General features: G+C 39.5%; 1 protein-coding gene across 1 annotated transcript in view; it reads right to left on the bottom strand.

The window, feature by feature from the left end:
* The window catches only part of LOC148777545 (uncharacterized), a 37,625-nt gene extending 34,077 nt beyond the window's left edge, over positions 1-3,548 (bottom strand). The window contains 4 exon segments of the mRNA XM_088836795.1: positions 460-714; positions 1,191-1,326; positions 1,719-1,853; positions 3,501-3,548. Of these exon segments, the coding sequence (XP_088692921.1) occupies positions 460-714; positions 1,191-1,326; positions 1,719-1,853; positions 3,501-3,548 (574 nt within the window).
* Between the last annotated feature and the right edge of the window lie 16,061 nt (positions 3,549-19,609).

The raw sequence follows: 19,609 nt of genomic DNA, 5'->3' as shown, positions 1-19,609 counted from the left end.
TTTCTATGCTATATTATATTTTAATGATAATTTAATATCTGAAAATGAGACCATTCATCGATATATTGAAGTTACCTAAAAATTCACAGAATCTATATATTGTTCAGTCACTAAGTCATGTCCAACTCTTTGCAACCCCATGGACTACAACACACCAGGCTCCTCTGTCCTCTAGTATCTCCTGGAAAATCTATATGAACCATTGTCAGAGTTAAAGGAAAGAGCACCCACTTGGTTCAGTTTAAAAAGTGGTGGAAGAAAAATTATCTTTACTGGCTAAATCCACTTGTTCAATAAATGAGTCAAATACCAGAATAATATAGTTAGAAAAAGAGGACTATGCTAATTCATTTACAAGTAGTTTACACTGGTTAATCCTTGGCTGAATCACTTTTTAAAGGCTACCAATTTATCTACAAGATACATAATAAATATATAAATTAATAAATATCTACATACCTGTTTCAATTTGAATATCCAATCTCTGAAGTATATTTATAAAATCCAAATGCAACTGTTTAAATTCAAGTGTAAAAACATATAAGGTGGCAGGTTTCAAATCATCCCACTCATAAAACATGACATTCTGCATAATTTGTGAAGAATTATTAAGTGATATTGACACCAAAATGTCATTGGAAGATAGCACACTCCAGTTAAAAGAAATGCTCGTACTTGTTGCTACTGTTTTAATATTTCTAGTTGATACTCCACCTAAAAGGTCAGGGCGAATAATTAGCACAGTTTCGAATAAAACGGAAGCAAACACAAAGGATATTGAATTACCAAAAATTCACCATGATGGAAAACCTTGACCTAACTGTAAAATCTTTACTGGATTATATGGGAGTTTCTGGTACTCTACTTAGAATGAATGAATTACAACAGATTACAATCCACATTATAGTATTTTTAAGGATACTCTGCATTATATGTAAATCTACACTATACCTATCTACCATATTGGCACACATTAAATGCCAAAACTGAAAACTGTATTCTTACTTTAACTTCAATTTCCTTTAAATTTTGAAAACTAAATTATAATCAAACAAAATACTATCATGATGTGATTTTTGATCACCATTACATATCTGTTCATCATTGTAAAATTCAAATTATCTGGTAATAAAACATTTTTCCTTTCAAGATTAGGTAAGATAGCTGAACAACACATACACATTACTTACGAGTTTGAAATGACTTTTCACTTAAAATTTGTCCATATTTTACAGACTGTAGAATGATGTGATAATCTTCATTTTCTTCTAATGTTAGTATTGATTTTGGAAACTTCTGTGGTTCTGCAAGAATCTTTTTAACATTCTGTAAATAAGGAGATTCAGTTGCCTAAGAAATGTTTATTAACTATGTAAGATACATTATAATTAGAAGTTTGACTGCTCTATATCTTCATAGCAGTTTTTACAATATGAAATGCAAACACAATTTATTTTTACATAAAATATTACTTTTTAAATACAGTATAGTATATAAATTCTATAAAGGAAAATTCATAAACATTTTAATGATGAAATAGTCAAATACTGTTTTGATCTAGTTATTAAAGATATCGCATAAAATGCTAGAATTATATAAGTAAAATTAAAGTAAGAAATTGCAATAGCTATTAAATTCCTATTTATGATGAGGCATTTAGTTATAACAAATTTACTATGCTCACTTTTATCAGAGCCATAAAATAAAAGATGCCTTACTTTTTGAGCAAAATTATTAACAAGTTGGTATTTTAAAAAATAAAATTCAGGACTTCCTCCCTTAGGAAATTCATCCCATTCAATAAAAACTGTTGCTTGTTTATCCTTTGGTATATAGTGGAAACTTCTTGAGATCTGAAATGAGAAGGAAAAATAATGCTGAAGAAAAAATAAAATGCATTCTTGGTTATTGTTTCATAAGCAAATTTACAAAAATGAAACCTAGACTATACCAAATTGTAATTTTAAAATATTTTAGAAACATTAATTTCTACACATGAATTAATAACATCCATTGGATACACTATTTATAAGCACAGTTTGGGAAAAACTTAAAGGCAAGTAAACAGAAAAAAAAAGAACAAAACAATGCCATTTGCAGCAACATGGATGGACTTAGAGATTATCATACTAAGTTAAGGAAGTCAGCGAAAGACAAATATTGTATGAGTATCGCTTATATGTGGAATCAAAAAAAAGAATGATATAAATGAACTTATCTACAAAATGGTAATAAGAGTCACAGATATAGAAAACAAGTTTATGGTTACAAGGGGGAAAGGTTGGGGAGGGATAAATTGGAAGGTTGAGATTGACATATATACATCATTATATACAAAAGAGGTAACTAATAAGGTCCTACTATACAGCACATGAAACTCAACACTCTGTAAAGACCTATATGGGAAAAGAATCTTAAAAAAAGAGTGGATATATGTAGAAATAATTCACTTTGATGGACAGAGGAAACTAACACAACTCTGTAAATCAACTACAATAATAAGTAAAAGAAAGGCAAGTAAAACAAAAGCAGGCAAATTTTAGATGCATGTTAGGAAACACCATGGGCTTCCCAGGTGGCTTGGTAGTAAAGAATCCACCAGCTGATGCAGGAGATGCGTACTCGATCCTGGGGTTAGGAAGATCCCATAGAAGAGGAAATGGCAACCTACTCCAGTGGTCTTACCTGGAAATTTTCATAGACAGAGGAGCCTGATAGGCTACAGTCCATGGGTTTGCAAGAGTTGGACATGACTGAGCAACTAACACACACAGCACAGTAGGAAACACAATGATGCTGGTGTCAACGGAAATAAAGAAACAAAGTCCCAGCACACCGTCTTAGCACGTCAAACTGTGTGCCTTGATGGTAACAGATTCTTGACAACACTTAGAATGAACCTAAGTTTGAGTGCAAAATACTTGACTCTAATTTTAAAACCTTGGTTCATTTGTTCAGTTCAGTTGCTCAGTCGTGTCCGACTCTTTGCGACCCCATGAATCACAGCACGCCAGGCCTCCCTGTCCATCACCAACTCCCGGAGTTCACTCAATCTCATGTCCATCGAGTTGGTGATGCCATCCAGCCATCGTTTGTAGGTAAAGAAAATATTAGCAATTGAGGCAAAACAGCCAGACCACGTTATCAGAGACCTTCATGTTCCCTAGATGACAAATAAGAACTCAACTCTCAAAAGAATGATATATTCATCAAACTTCCCACCAAAAACAACTTTAAAATGTTTCACTATTACCTGGTCTCTTACCAAGTTCTCACCTCTCCTTCGGCAGTGATCATCCCCCCCAAACAATTTGAAAGCAGTGAAACAGCTGTCACCAATATGCATATATTTGCAAAGAAACCTAGCAGAGATTTTTTTTAGGTACTAAATCTAATATTTAGTGTTATTTCTCTTCTACTCTATTTTCCAAAATAAACTCAATGCAATAACCTCTTGCCCATTAGTTATTCTAAAAAGGGTACATTAAAAAATGTCTTACCTTAACAACATATTGTATGCAGAGCAGTAGAAACACTGATTTCTCCATCTGCAAAAGTATATTCAGCTCAATTAAATATGTATATTTTTAGCTTCAAAACTAAACTATTGAACATTCCTTAGGTTGTGCATGTATCACTTTAAAATCAGGTCTTTACGATTTAGACTGCTCATCCAACCAAACGTTAAGGCATTGATAAGTAAATGCTTCATGATATTGTCCACCCAACAAAACTGGATACATCAATACTTTTTCAACAAATGACAAAGAGCCAAACAATTTTCTTCTAGGAGCTGCCATAATTGAATACAAATGAGGTGTTAGCAATCAAACAAATCATCAGGCAATTATACAAAATTACATCACATTGTGTGAAAGTATTTAAGCTTAATTAATGAAAATCTAGAACACCTACACATTGCTACTTTGCTGGAAGTAATCCCTCACATTTTAAAATTATACCATCCTTTTGAAAAATAATTCAAATACTGTGAATGAAATGGAAACTTCAATGGGAAAAACATTTGGTATTCGATTTCTTTTGTTTTAAAAATGCATTGATCCAAAAAGTTTGTGTAACTTTTCCCAGGAACCTTAATCGCTGGGACGTAACTTTCACATTCAACTTGAGACAAAAAACAAAAAACTTTTTTTAAAGAAATACACATGTCTAAAACTGAGAAATACCATTAATAACAAACAGGTCCCCAGGATCAGTCTTAAAACTCTAAAGCCCGTTCTTTTAAAGCAGGTTTCTTCCTACAAAATCCTCTGAAGGTGTTCTTAAATCTTAAGCAGGTGTTCACCTCAGATAAAATGCAGCCTGGTTAAAAAATACCTAATCATTCAATTCACAGGCTCGTCCACAAAACTGCAAAGCTTTAACCCTCTTCATTTTTCTCAGCAACCTGTTAGAAGCGTTCCCTTGGCGGGGCTGTGGTATTAACTCCCCTCTGCCCCAAATATAACCGGTCAAGTAGAATTTCCAAGGTTTGTGGGCTATACAAAAACACCAAAGTACAAATATCGCTCCCAGCTGCCTGTTCAAGTCCAAAAAGTATGTTAGTCGTCACGTGGGACTCTGTTGCGACCCCATGGACTGCAGCCCGCCAGGCTCCTCTGTCCATGGGATTCTCCAGGCAAGAGCACTGGAGTGGGTTGCCAGTCCCTTCTCCAGGGGATCGACCTGACCCGGGGATCCAACCTGGATCTCTTGCACTGCAGGCAGATTCTTTACTGTCTGGGCCACCACAGAAGCTGCTGCTGCTGCTGCTGCTGCTGCTGCTAAGTCACTTCAGTCGTGTCCGACTCTGTGTGACCCCATAGACGGAAGCCCACCAGGCTTCCCCATCCCTGGGATTCTCCAGGCAAGAACACTGGAGTGGGTTGCCATTTCCTTCTCCAATGTGTGAAAGTGAAAAGTGAAAGTGAAGTCGCTCAGTCGTGTCCGACCCTTAGCGACCCCACGGACTGCAGCCTACCAGGCTCCTCCATCCATGGGATTTTCTAGGCAAGAGTACTGGAGTGGCTTGCCATTGCCTTCTCCCCAGTGTTAATTGCTCAGTCGTGTCCGACCCTTTGCGACCCCATGGACTGCCCACCAGGCTCCTCTGTCCATGGAATTCTCCAAGCCTTAATACTGGAATGGGTCGCCGTTTCCGTCTCCAGGACAGAAGCCCCCAACCCCCACTCAAATTCAGCTCTTAAATTTCAGCGGTTGCTCCCAAGTGAAGAAAAAATTAGCAGCAGCCCCGAGGCGCGCCGTTTTAGCAATAGTCCGGAACTTTTGACCAAAGGAGGAAAGAACTGAGTTTAAAGGAAAAGACAGGGGTTTTAAGAATGGTTAGACTGGTGGAGAAAGGAAGGAAGACCAGAGACCTGGAAGCCAAAGCGCGATGGGTGCTCAGAGGAGCAACCTCCGGGTGCCACGGCGTCCCCGCAGCCCTACCCAGACCTTGCGCCCCCGCCGCGTAGCCCGCGCTTTGCAAGTTTCGCGCGACACGTGCTGCGCCCCAGGGACCGGGTCCCGGAGCTGGGAGCCGCCCATCGCGCCCACCTCGCGACTGCTCCGTGCTTCTCTCCGCTCAGCCAGGCCTCGCTCCTCTCCAGCTCTTTCAGCAGCTGCTCCGGCGGTGGACTCTGTTCCCTCGGGCAACGCCCTCTCTCTCCCTGGGTTAATTAAGTGATGGTCGCCAAGGAAATGGCAAGTAGCGGGGAGGGGAAAAGGAGTGGGAGTGAGTCCCCCAAATCAGCGATTTCTGAAGATTTACACTACGTAGAAGGGAGTAAAGGGTAGGGCGGTGAAGGAGAACACGAATTGGCCTCTTAGGAAAAACACGTCGACTGGCCTTGACTGTGAAAAAAATCCCAGTTTGCAGTTCATCCTTGGGCTTTGTATGAAGCCACTTTCCTGCATTGTTAGCAGCTGTGTGGGCTGTTTGGACAGTGCTGCTGGAGCCCTTGCTCTATCCTGAGGTCTTCTCAGTTAGCTTTCCTGACATCACTCTATCCTGGCTCCTCTGTCATCTTAGCCAAGTCACCCTTGACATTTGCAACTTAAAAATTGTCTTGACCCATGATGTCTTCGGGCTTCCCTGGTGGCTCAGACAGTAAAGAATCTGCCCACAATGTGGGAGACCAGGGTTTCATCCCTGGGTGGGGAAGATCCCTTGGAGAAGGGAATGGTTGCCCACTCCAGTATTCTTGCCTGGAGCATCCCAGGGACAGAGAAGCCTGGCGGCCTACGGCCCATGGGGTTGTGAAGAGTCCAACTCGAAAGTGACTAAAACACAAGATGCCTTTGTTACTAGTGCTGCTGCTGCTGCTGCTGCTAAGTCACGTCAGTCGTGTCCGACTCTGTGCAACCCCATAGATGGAAGCCCACCAGGCTCCCCCGTCCCTGGGATTCTCCAGGCAAGAACACTGGAGTGGGTTGCCATTTCCTTCTCCAGTGCATGAAAATGAAAAATGAAAGTGAAGTCGCTCAGTCGTGTCCAACTCCTCGGGACCCCATGGACTGTAGCCTACCAGGCTCCTCTGTCCATGGCATTTCCCGGGCAAGAGTACTGGAGTGGGTTGCCATTGCCTTCTCCGTTGTTACTACTAGGGTCCTTAAACTCTATAATTGTTACCAGCCAGAGTTCTTGGACTTATATAATCAAGAGAAACGGATAAAAAGCCAGATAAGAAATTCAGACAAGGCTTTATTGGCACCCGTGTTGCAACAGGAGGGAGTGAAAACAAGTAACAGGTGTCCTTGCTTGCTCCCTCCCTAAGTCAGGGGAGCTGGTTCCCTACATGGGGTGAGGGTCTAGAGGTCAGGACAGGGGTGGATTATGTGGTCTGCTCCTCCCTTTGCTGGGTGCATATGTAGTACCCTGTAGATGCCCTGCTTTTGCTCCTGAGTCCTCAGAAGTGGAATTGTGTGTGTGTGTACACCTTGTTATGTTTTTTCCCAGCTGCACATGCACACAGTTATTTTTAGTTCCGTATGAGTTTCTTTGTATTTTGTTGCACAAGGAGGCATTTGTCCATGTGCAGCAAAGCGTCTCAGGTCCCAGATTTCAGGTCCCAGCCTGTCTCCTAATCAGTAGAAACTGGTAAGAGGCCAGATGAAGAATTCAGACATGGCTTCACTCTTGCTGCACCTGGAAGAAGTGAGAGCAAGAAACAGGTGCCCTTGCCCATTCCTGGAGGGGGTGGGAAGAGTCGGTTTCATAAAGGGGGAGGGGGCAGGTCAGTGGGGCCGATGGAGGAGTGGCTTTGGTGGTCTGCGCACACCCTCGGTGGCTGTGTGTGCAAGGATCACACGCAGTATCCTGGTTTTGCTCTTGGCACCTCCAAAATGGCCATTGATTTGGGGCCTTTTTGTGTCTTATTGTTAATATTTGCCCATCCCTGCATTTATACAATTAATTTAGACCCTTACAGCGTCTTTGTATTCTGTTTCTCTAAAAGATGTTGGTCTAAGTGCAGGTGCCAGCACTCCCAATTCACATCCTATCTCACCTTCCAAGAGCTGGAGTTATCTCATTCCCTTTTATGGTTTTCAGTCATATTCAGACTCCCAGTCATTCCATCTTGGATCTCATTTCTTTCCAGTGCTTCAGAGCACTATATACTGGTCTGCATTGACCATTTATGCCTGGCTGTCCACCATAGGCAACTCAGAACCATCTTTCCAAAGCTAAATTCATGATCTTCCTTCTCCCAGCCTTTCCTGCGCAGAGGGAAGCCAACCAAAAAAAAAAAAAAAAAAATCACCAACTCTACATGCTCATATTCTTTCCCTTACTACCCAAGAACTCAAAAATCCCTTTGGTTCTTCTTCTAAAACATTTTTAGGATGATAACTTCCACTCTATTCCCACAATCATAGGCTTAATTGACAACCAAATTATCTTTCTCTCTGGAAAATATATGCCATGTTTAAGATATCTGAACCTCAATTCAGATCCTATGGCTCCATTTACTAGCTGGTAATCTCTCTGAAAAGAACTTGATGCTGGGAAAGATTGAAGGCAAAAGGAGAAGGGGGTGGCAGAGGATGAGATGATTAGATAGCATCAACCACTATGAATCTCAGCAAACTCCGAGAGATAGTGAGGGACAGGGGACCCTGGAGATGGTGAAGAACTTGGGGTTGCAGAGTAGGACACGACTGAGTGACTGAATAACATCTCTCTAAAAAGTTGATTGTGGCCAACAATAAGCTTGTAAAGTATTTAGTAAAGTATAAATACTTAACAGAGTGACAGTTAATGAGGTTCCCTGGGATTATGGCAGGTAAACTCATACTTGGACTGCTGTTTATCTGATATACCCAGTCTTTCCTCCACACTGTTACCTACTGTGACCTTTCTGAAATAAACACAGGAGCAAACGGAAAAGCTTCTTTTAGGTGCCTACTTAAAAGTCTCTTCTGACTCTTGGCTTCTTACAATGTGGGTGCTCAGTCGCTCAGCCGTGTCTGACTCTTCGTGATCCTATGGACTATAGCCCACCAGGGTCCTCTGTCCATGGGATTTTCCCAGCAAGAATACTGCAGCAGGCTGCCATTTCCTCCTTCAGGGGATCTTCCCAACGCAAGGATCAAACCTGCATCTCCTGTGTTGCAGGTGGCTTCTTTACTGCTGAGCCACCAGGAGTACCTCTGGCCAAATTCACTTAACAACTTCACCTCTTTCCACTCCTCCTTGGCATCCTAATCTATACCCTCAATGAAATAACAGGCCATAAACCTTTGCATCTGTGTTTTTCTATAGAACTTTGTTTACACTTTAATATAAACGTTTACTTTGTATGTATACATGTTCTTAGCCAGATTAGGAACTTCGTGATGACACAGACTATGTCTTAATTCAGGCAGTTATAAATGTGAACTATACTTGCATTGTTTTAATTCCTGGGGGCCCTACATATATTCAGTCTTTAAAAGTGGAAAGTGTCAAGGCAATATATCACAAAATTATTTCATTGTCAACGAGTTAGCTTTTAGTCTTTGAGAAATATGATCAAATTAAAAAACCATCAAGGACATTAACTAAACTTGTGGTAATCACCTCATAATATATACATATATCAAATCATTTTGCTGTGCATCTTAAACTTATACAGTTTAAGTTTAAACTTATAAATCTTGGGGGATAGAAAAATCAGGAAATTGTTAAAAAATACATAAAAACCCATCAAGTGAATTAAATAAAGTGTATATATTTCAATATGCTTTTTTGTCACACATTTGCTAGGCAAACAATTGTGTTTTAAATAATCAGCCATCAAAAACACTATCACCTTTTGTAGTTACATCAGTCTCTCCACTAGGGCTTTGACTATGTGGATCACCACAAGCTGTGGAAGATTCCTAAACAGATGGGAATACTAGACCTTCTCACCTGCCTCCTGAGAAACCTGTATGCAGGTAAAGAAGCAACAGTTAGAACTGTACATGGAACAACAGACTGATTCAAAATTGGGAAAGGAGTACATAAAGGCTATATATTGTCACCCTGCTTATATCATTTATATGCAGAACACATCATGCAAAATGTTGGGTTGGATGAAGCACAAGCTGGAATCAAGATTGCCAGGAGAAATTTCAATAACCTCAGATACGCAGATGACACCACCCTTATGGCAGAAAGCAAAAAGGAATGAAAGAGCCTCTTGAAAAAGGTGAAAGAGGAGAGTGAAAAAGCTGGCTTAAAACTCAGCACTCAAAAAACTAAGATCATGGCATCCAGTCCCATCACTTAATGGCAAACAGATGGGGAAACGAGGGAAAGAGTGACAGAGTTTATTTTCTTGGGCTCCAAAATCACTGCAGATGCTGACTGCAATCATGAAATTAAAAGACACTTGCTCCTTGGAAGAAAAGCTATGACAAACCTAGGCAGTGTATTAAAAAGCATAGACATTGCTTTGCTGACAAATGTCCATCTAGTCAAAGCTATGGTTTTTCCAGTGGTCATGTATGGATGTGAGAGTTGGACCATAAAGAAGGCCAAGAGCCGAAGAATTGATGCTTTTGAACTGTGGTGTTGGAGAAGACTCTTGAGCGTCCCTTGGATTGCAAGAAGATCCAACCAGTCCATCCTAAAGGAAATCAGTCTTGAATATTCATTGGAAGGACTGATGTTGAAACTGAAGCTCCAATACTTTGGTCACCTGATGTGAAGAGCTGACTCATTAGAAAAGACCCTGATGCTGGGAAAGATTGAGGGCAGGAGGAGAAAGGAAAAACAGAGGATGAGATGGTTGGATGGCATCACCGACTCAATGGACGTGAGTTTGAGTAGGCTCCAGGAGTTGGTGATGGACAGGGAAGCCTGGCATGCTGCAGTCCATGGGGTCGCAAAGAGTCAGACACGATTAAGCAACTGAACAACACCAACTGGCAACAACTCCAGTAGGTCAATAAACTTGGTAGCAAGTTAATCAATGGGCTTTCCTAAAAAGCTCTCCTTCCTGAAGGGTTATTCTATCAAGTAGTGTGGCCTTTTTCCTGCCTTATCTTTTCATTCGGTCTAGGAACTTAGGGATAGAGAAAGAAACATGACACATATATTAGTAAACACGATACCCTCCCCTCCCTTATGTTTAAATTCCAGTCATTCATTTAGTCGAAAATACTGAGTGCTAAGCACTGAGGACCAGCAACAGATGCGGTTAGTCCTTCTTCGTGGAGCTTCAGTTCTACTGAAGGAGCTGCTGAGTGCTGTGTACTCTGACTCTGTACATAAACTTACTCCTCCTGGCTATTACTATCTAAATCCAGACCCTCTCTCCCTGTCATCTAATCTTTCAGGTTCCTGAACTGAATTCCAACATGTGAGGTGTGTATGTGTGTGTGTCTTAGCAGGGGTGAGGGGGACACATCCCCATAACACCAAGCAAACCTTGGGATACCAGCTGGGTGTCCTACAGTTCAACCCACCTGACACTATCTACACAGAGACAGCATCAGATTCCACAGGTTGAGGGTTCAGTCCTATAAGACTGACCCCTGCCCCCAGATGGCAGTCACAACCCCAGGTTGTTAACTGTGCTCTGACCAACCACCTACAGATTGGAGGTTGCCACAGACCCTTCCTTGAGTTCAACTGATTTGCTAGAGTGGCTCACAGAACTCGGGAACATGTTTACTCATTAGATTACTGAATGTGAAAGCCAAGTCGCTCAGTCCTGTCTGACTCCTTGTGACCCCATGGACTGTAGCCTGGCAGACTCCTCCATCCATGGGATTCTCCAGGCAAGAATACTGGAACAGGTTGCCATTTCCTTCTCCAGGGGATCTTCCTGACCCAGGGATCAAACTCAGGTCTCCTTCATTGCAGACAGACTCTACCGTCTGAGCCGGTAAAAGGGTATAATTTAGGAGAAACCAGATTGAAGAGATGCACAGGGTAAAGCATGTGTGAAGGTGCATGGAGCTTCCATGCACTTTTGGAGTCACCTATTCTCCCCAAATCTCCAAGTGTTCACCAACCCAGAAGCTCTGCAAGCCCTGTCTTTTGAGGTTTTCATGGAGGCTCCATTACATAGGCATGATTGATTACATCATTGATTATCGGTAACTGATTTAACCTTCATCTCTCCTCCCCTCTCCAGAAGTTGGGGGCAGGCTTGAAAGTCCACAAACCATCTAATCACATGACTGATTTTCTGGCAATCAGTCCCATTCTTAGGTCCCCAAATTACATTATTAACATAACAAGAGACAGTTTTAACGTGCCTCTTACCTTCTTAGTAGCTCAGTCTTGTCTGACTCTTTGTTACCCCATGGACTGTAGCCCGCCAGGCTGCTCTTTTTATGGGATTCTCCAAGTCCATTCCCTTCTCCAGGGGATCTTCCTGACCCAGGGATTGAACCCAGCTCTCCTGCATTGCAAGCAGATTCTTTACCGTCTGAGCCACCAGGGAAACTTATCACTTAGCAAATTCCAAGGGTTTTAGGAGCTCTATGCCAGAAATAGGGACTAAGACCAAATATATATTTATTAATATAAATCATATAAATCACAACATCACATCTAGATACTTGACATCCCCTCATCTCTTCTTGTCAGATTGATCTAAAACAGATTCTCCTATCTCTAGTTTTTCCGTACTTTAATCCATTTTCAACTGTCTTAAGGTTAATCTTCCTAAAATTCAGTTCTAATATTAATTTCCTATCAAAATGATTGTGATGGCCCCTCAGCATTCCTCATTCGTTACTCGGCCCATTGAAGTCTTCCAGAAACATTTTCAGTTCACTTTATAAGCATTTTTCGTTCTCTGTATTTTCCCTTAAAATTTCCCTTCTACTTTACCTTTTTCATGAAACTTTTCCTAGGTATTCTTTACAAGAGTCCTATCCGCTTCTCTGTGCTTCTCTGGCACTTAATGCCTCTAGTGGATGATTCACTGAATTATATTTTTATATAGTTATCTGTGGACACCTTGGCACCTCTACAAACTATAATCTCCCTGAAGGTAAGATTTATAGTTCATTGATCTTCATATTATCTATGGAGTCAATCATAATACCTTACATGGTAGATAATATATATATTTTGAATAAATACATGTTGAAATAATATTTTGAAACTCTACTATCTCCCTTTTCTAGGTGACACTTGGGATTTACTACATTGTAAAGACTTGAAATGTTTTTGGAAAAAGCAAATAGAAATTTTGACATGAGTCATGACACTCTGGAAAAAACTCATTCATCATTTATAATATTCCAGTTTTGTCTTGAACTCTGTCTTTCCAAGTCCTTTGCAATGTTCATGAGAATCTTTCTTGATGTTGTTAAAAACAAAACAACAGGCCCCAAATGGAGTCACTTATGTTAAGCTCCACATCACCAAATTGATACTTAATTGTGGCTTCGGCTTCCCCAGAAATGGAATCTTAAATCCATCAATCAGGAATAACCCTATATACGAGACAGCAAAAGAGACACAGATGTATAGAACAGTCTTTTGGACTCTGTGGGAGAGGGTGAGGGTGGGATGATTTGGGAGAATGGCATTGAAACATGTATATTATCATATGTGAAACGAACCGCCAGTCCAGGTTCGATGCATGATACAGGATGCTCGGGGCTGGTGTACAGGGATGAACCAGAGGGATGGGATGGGGAGGGAGGTGGGAGGGGGTTTCAGGATGCGGAACACATGTACACCCGGGGCGGATTCATGTCAATGTATGGCAAAACCAATACAATATTGTAAAGTAATTAGCCTCCAATTAAAATTTTTATAAGAATTAAAGAAAAAAAAGGAATCACCTGATCAGCACTGGTTATGTAATCTAGACCCCTGCCATTACCTAAAGGAAAGGGACCTTGTCATAATGATCTGCTTTTTTGTCTAGTGTAACTTTCTTGTTCCTGATTCCTTTTATCCAGAAGAATCTTTCATTCTATATAGCTTCTTGGAGCTCCTTTCTGTCTGCTAGATTGGGTGCTGCTCCTTTCATGCATTCATAAATAAAGCCAATAAGACCTTTAAGATTGGCTCAGTTGAATTTTGTTTTTTAAACTATGTGTTAACCTTTAGAGTGGCCAAAATCTATCCCATTCCAGAGTGTAGAAAAGTGTAGTGTGTTAATATTTAAATGGAACCGTACTTAAAAATTAAAGAACAACATAAAACATTTTTCTTCAAATCTTCTGAACTGGAAAAATTTGTACAATTGGTACTATTTTTTGTCTTTCCTTATCTCATGTCACCTGTTCTTAACAGATTTTTTTAAAATTTCCTCTTTCAAAGAAGATATTTTACTCAAACTTTCTCACACAAATAACACTTTTATAAGCTGATATGTAATCAAAGTGAGCCATATTTCCATCACTATTTAATGGAAAGACACTTGTTACAGAATTCCTAAGCTTTATTTTGCTGGCATGAGTTAAAAGAGAAAAAAATAAAAGACGGATTAGTAGCATTTTTCATCTGTATTTGATTTCTTAAATGTGATGCCAAAAAAATCAGCTTTTTAGTTCTATAACTAAGATTGGTCTTTTCTACATTATAAAATTTCCTTAAAATATATGGTATTCTCTTTTAGCATATTCATTTATACAATGTGAAGAGTAGTTATTTTTATCTTTTGTGAAAATATTTAATTATCCATAACAATCCAAATTAATTTACTTTGAATGAAAATGTTATGTTCAATAAAGAGTTTGGGGCTATGCTTCAGAATCCAAGATTAAAATTTATATTTCTCTATGTCCATTTGTGTGGACTGAACAATGAAAATGTCATGTTGAGAATTGGGACTAAACAACAAGGATCTTCATCTCTGGGATGGGGGTGGTTGTGAAGTAGTTCAGAGGTCTGGTTCATTAAGTTTATGGCTTTCCTACTAGATTTGTTAACAAGCATGCCAGGATGGCTGGGAATTTATTTCCAAATGAGATTATCAACATACTTAATATATGTAATGAATTCAGTTCAGTAACTTTTACCGAGAAGCTTTGATGAAGTATCTTGGAGGGAAAGCAAAGAACACACAGAGTGAAATCCTGACTTACTGCATGGGCTTTATCCAAAGGAGAAGGTCCATTATCCTTACACTTTGAAAAAGTTGAAAAAAAAGTTAATGACCAATATAAAAGCATCCTTACTATTAGTACTATTAGTAAAGTAAAAACAACTAACAAAAGTAACATAAATCTTCTAAGCTGGATAAATCAGTCCCGCTTTATAGGAGAGTAGAGGATGACAGAGCTCTGTAAGTTCATAGAGATGACAAACGATCCTGGCTGGTCCAAGCATAATACTCTAAGCCTTACTGAAAGCAGAATTCTAGGATGACCTAATGTTCTCAGACCCAGGTAGTCACATCTTCTACTGTTCCCCTCCCCTGATGGTTGGTGGGACCTGTAAAAACAGTAGTCACTTCCATGACTGTGTTACATTAACAAGACTTGATTTTAGCAGAACAAAAGAGGGAGTCTCCCGCTGGCTTTTAAGAAGTAAGCGGCCATGATGTGAGAAGGCCAAGTGGTGGAGCATAAGCATCACCTCCAATAGCTGGGAGTGTGCCCCAGGCCTCAGCCAGCAAGAAAACAGGCCGCAGTTTTCTGCAATCACAAGGAACTTAATTTCTGCCAACAGCCTGAATGAGCCTGGAAGAAGAGGCCCCAGACCTCACATGATGGCTCACAGTTCCAACTAACAACTCAATTTCAGCCTAGTGAGATTCTGAGCAGAAAATGCCCAGGTGAAAATGTCCAGACCCTCAGAAACTGTCAGTTAATAAACATTCTGCTTCAAGCCACAAAATTTCTGGTAATTCATTTCTCAGCAATAGAAAGCTAATTCACACCCAGTAGTCAGTGTAACAGAGAAGGCAATGGCAAGCCACTCCAGTACTCTTGCCTGGAAAATCCCATGGATGGAGGAGCCTGGTGGGCTGCAGTCCGTGGGGTCGTTGAGAGTCAGGCATGACTGAGCGACTTCACTGTCACTTTTCACTTTCACACATTGGAGAAGGAAATGGCAACCCACTCCGGTGTTCTTGCCTGGAGAATCCCAGGGACGGGGGAGCCTGGTGGGCTGCCGTCTATGGGGTCGCACAGAGTCGGACACGACTGAAGTGACTTAGCAGCAGCAGCAGCAGTCAGTGTAATCGATGGGCTGATAAACAAGCCTGACCAATCATTGCACAGGATTTCCTAACTAGAGCTCAGAGGCAGATGTCCATTTGTCTTTGTCAACAGACATAATAAAGACCATTTCCCCAAAGCTGCGTGGTCAAGGCTGTATGTAGTTATCAAAGTTGCACATGGAACAACCTTGGGTGCAACCTGGGAGAGATGAAGCTAGCAGAGTAAGGGAAGCAGAGATTAATGCATTCATGTCCCAGCATTTCATTCTCTCTTGCCCACCTCAGAGTCTGGTTATCTTAAATTCTTGAAGGAATCTACTGGATTGTCACTCATGCCATAGCTCCTCCTCCCAGATTAGTAAGTAACATGATTGGAATTTACCAAGACAGTCTAGTGCTGGAGTCTGTTCTCCTAACCATTAATCACCAAAAGAGCTTTAGGATCTCCTTGCTTATTGACTAAATAATTAATTTTGCCTTATTTGATATAATTTAGAGTGGCTGTGGCTAGGCCAAGGAAATGAATATAACTAAAAAAGTACAGATATTTAGGTACTACCTTTAGCACAAGTCCAATACATGTATATCCCATGTACCTTCTAAAGTTAAGAAATCATTTTCTGAATGTTGACTTTATTGTACTATTCTCCTAATTGAATAATTACATATTTGGCTAAGTGTTTTTTAACTTAATATTATAGTCAGTTTATTTCCTTAAGTCATCTTTTCAAAACTGTATAAACATTTTGTGTAATGTTGCTGTTTGCTTTCTGAGTTTGTACTGTGCTAAAGTATAATCAGTGTAAGATCTGAGTGCAAAAAGTATTGTATATGGATTATAGAATATATAGTTCCAAGCCACGAAAGGAAGGACACAAAAAACAAGTGTTCACCACAGATGAGGAGAAAATGCAGTGTTCTATTCCAATTTCATGTGGCACATAAACACACAGGATATGCCTGCTATTTTAACCAAAATCAAGCTGCTGAATATGGTCATTTTTTGACAATGATAGATATAGGCAGTGGTCCTCCTCAGTGTTTTCTAATTCTTAAGTGAAGAGAAGCAATTACCACGTTAGTAAATCTTGAAAGACTGGTGGGAGCTTCTCTTTTAATATAAACAAACATCATTCTTTTAAAATATGGGCCACAAATTCCACATGAATTAGAATAGAGACTCCTTTACTCCTTTAACCAACCAGTTTTCTATTTTTCTCTTCTATTAAGTGTTACAATATTTGTTTGAGGTTTATATTATTCAAAATGCCTAATTCTAAAGAAAAGTGCAAAGAATGAATAGAATTCTTTTGCACTGCTTAAGTAATAAAATTTATTCTTTGGGGTAATTTTTATTTTTTCATCCTATCTACCAAAATTGTTTCTCTAAGGACTTCACTTTTTCCTTTAAAAATAAATCTATTTTTTAAAATCCCCAAACACTTGCTTTTAAAGACAAGTATATATTTTATATACATTTTTGGTATGCAGATGTATACCAAAGATGTATATATCTCTGTATACATGGAACATTTACCATAATTTTCCATAAATTTACCCATAATCCCTTCAGTCCAAGATAACAAGTGTTGAACATATTTATCTGTTTCTTCCCAAGATATTGTTTGTGCAATGCATATATATCTTTTCAGCACGATTGAAATTATCTACTTTTATATATTGCATTTGTTCACAAAACATGCTGCTTCAGTAAAGAATTTTTGAAAATATAGCCTTGAATTATGCATAATAATCAATTTATGGATATCACATAACTTATAAAACAAAATCCAAACTGTAGAATTGTAGATTATTTCAGGTGTTTCCAAATTTGGGGCACTATAAAAAATATTTAAATGAATCTTCAAGTTTAAAATGGTGTATCAACAGTACTTTAATGTATCCCTGGCTAATGTTTCTCTAAACAGTGAAGAAAAAAATATATAAAAACAAAAATTCACAAACTGAAATTGTTTAACAGAACAAAATTGATTTCAGAAGAAATTCTGTTGTTATAGATAGACCAATGTCTCCCAGGAGAAAGGAAAGGAAATAACTTACATCTCTCCCATTTCCAATGCCTAAACTTAGGGTTTTGAGATCTGTAAATACCAAACACTGTTCAGGAACCATATTATTACAAAATGGCATCTTTCAAAAGTAGCTAAAGTTCCTTTAACTGTCTCTCTGGTCTTCCTACTGCAAGGAGATCCAATCAGTCCATTCTAGAGATCAATCCTGGGTGTTCATTGGAGGGACTGATGCTAAAACTGAAACTGTAATACTTTGGCCACCTCATTCGACAAGTTGATTCACTGGAAAAGACTCTGATGCTGGGAAAGGTTGGGGGTGGGAGAAGAAGGGGACGACAGAGAATGAGATGGCTGGATGGCATCACCGACTCTATGGACATGAGTTTGGGTGAACTCCGGGAGTTGGTGATGGACAGGGAGGCCTGGTGTGCTGTGATTCATGGGGTCGCAGAGAGTCAGGCACGACTGAGCGACTGAACTGAACTGAACTGGTCTTCCTATACCTGTTCAGACATAGTAGCTCCCAGGAAACAACAGATTCTATCAGTATCCCACTGTATTTTATGAGTGGCCATCACAAAACAAACAGCATAGATGAAGAACGATGGCCAACAACAAAAACAATCGTTGTGAAAGAAGAAAATTGTAGCTTTTCATGAATTTTGATGATTTGAGTGCTCAGAGAAGCATGTAAGTATATAAGGAAGAGTTGTCACTTCTGCACAGTTGAGAAATATTAGGAAATACCAGCTAGAACATGGGAAGCCAAATAGGATTTGACTTTAGCTGGAAATAGGAGAAGAAAGTTTTCACTGTTCCTCAAGTGGTAATACAGTGTAACCAAGCGCAATCCATGGGGCTTCCCTGGTGGCCCAGTGGGAAAGAACCTGCCTGCCAATGCAGGAACCACAGGTTCTCTCCCTGGGCTGCGAAGATCCTCTGGAGAAGGGAATGCCAACCCACTGGAGTATTCTTGCCTGGAAAAATCCCATAGACAGAGGAGCCTGGCGGGCTACAGTCCATGGGGTCGTAAGAGTCGGACATGACTTAGTGACTAAACAACAACAAAGGGCAATCCATATAATTTATTTATTAACAAACAGCAAAAGTGACATGAAAATAAGCTATGAGACCTATGAAAAAATATTTCAAAGAATATCATTGTAAAAAATAATGACAGGAAGAACAGACTGGTGAGTGTAAGCACCCTGTTGCAAAATTCAGGAAAAAAAATCAGGGAAGTTTTGGGTTTTCTCTAAAGCTTGCAAAAAGACATGATTTTCACAGACGTATAGAGAAAAGTATTGAGAGGGAAAAAATGGTGTGGTATAAATAGAAAACAACCTGAAGTTTAAAGATGGTTAAAGGGGAATTTGATAAGAATAAATGCAAGGAAACTAAGAATGTATTCATAGAATTATAATCCACAGTGATGGAAGCACAGCAAGTATGACTAACTATAACCATGGAAGAAAAGCCTGTAAACCTCAACAGTTACATAGAGCAAAAACACAAATAGATTATCACAGATGAGAGAAATGTCACAAGTGTAAGGAGAAACAGCATACACATAATTCATATTCCTGAATATAAAACCAGATTAAAGTTAAGCATAACAAATAAAAATATACCAGCAGTAGAAGAAATACTTCTTGTGAATTTTAGAAAAGGATTGTGTGAAGATTGGAGGATTTCAAAACATCCAAAAGAATACCAACGAACCATGCCTATACACATTTTCACACTATCAAAATTCAAAACTTGAAAGAAAATTTTAATATGCAATCATTCAAAAGAAAAAGGGAAAGAAACATGATGGAACCAAATATCAGCTAGAACCAAATGTGTCTTTTGCAACACTCAATGTCTAAATGCAGTAAAACAATACTTACAGTTTTGAAAGCAATCTATAACCTCTAACTATTATACTCAGCTAAATCCTTTTTAAAAGATAATAAGTGCTTTGCG

The sequence above is a fragment of the Moschus berezovskii genome, chromosome 6, assembly GCF_049115385.1.
Source record: "Moschus berezovskii isolate FMDL1 chromosome 6, NW_MosBer_1.0, whole genome shotgun sequence".
NCBI lineage: Eukaryota > Metazoa > Chordata > Mammalia > Artiodactyla > Moschidae > Moschus > Moschus berezovskii.
This window is presented reverse-complemented; position numbering and strand designations above follow the sequence as displayed.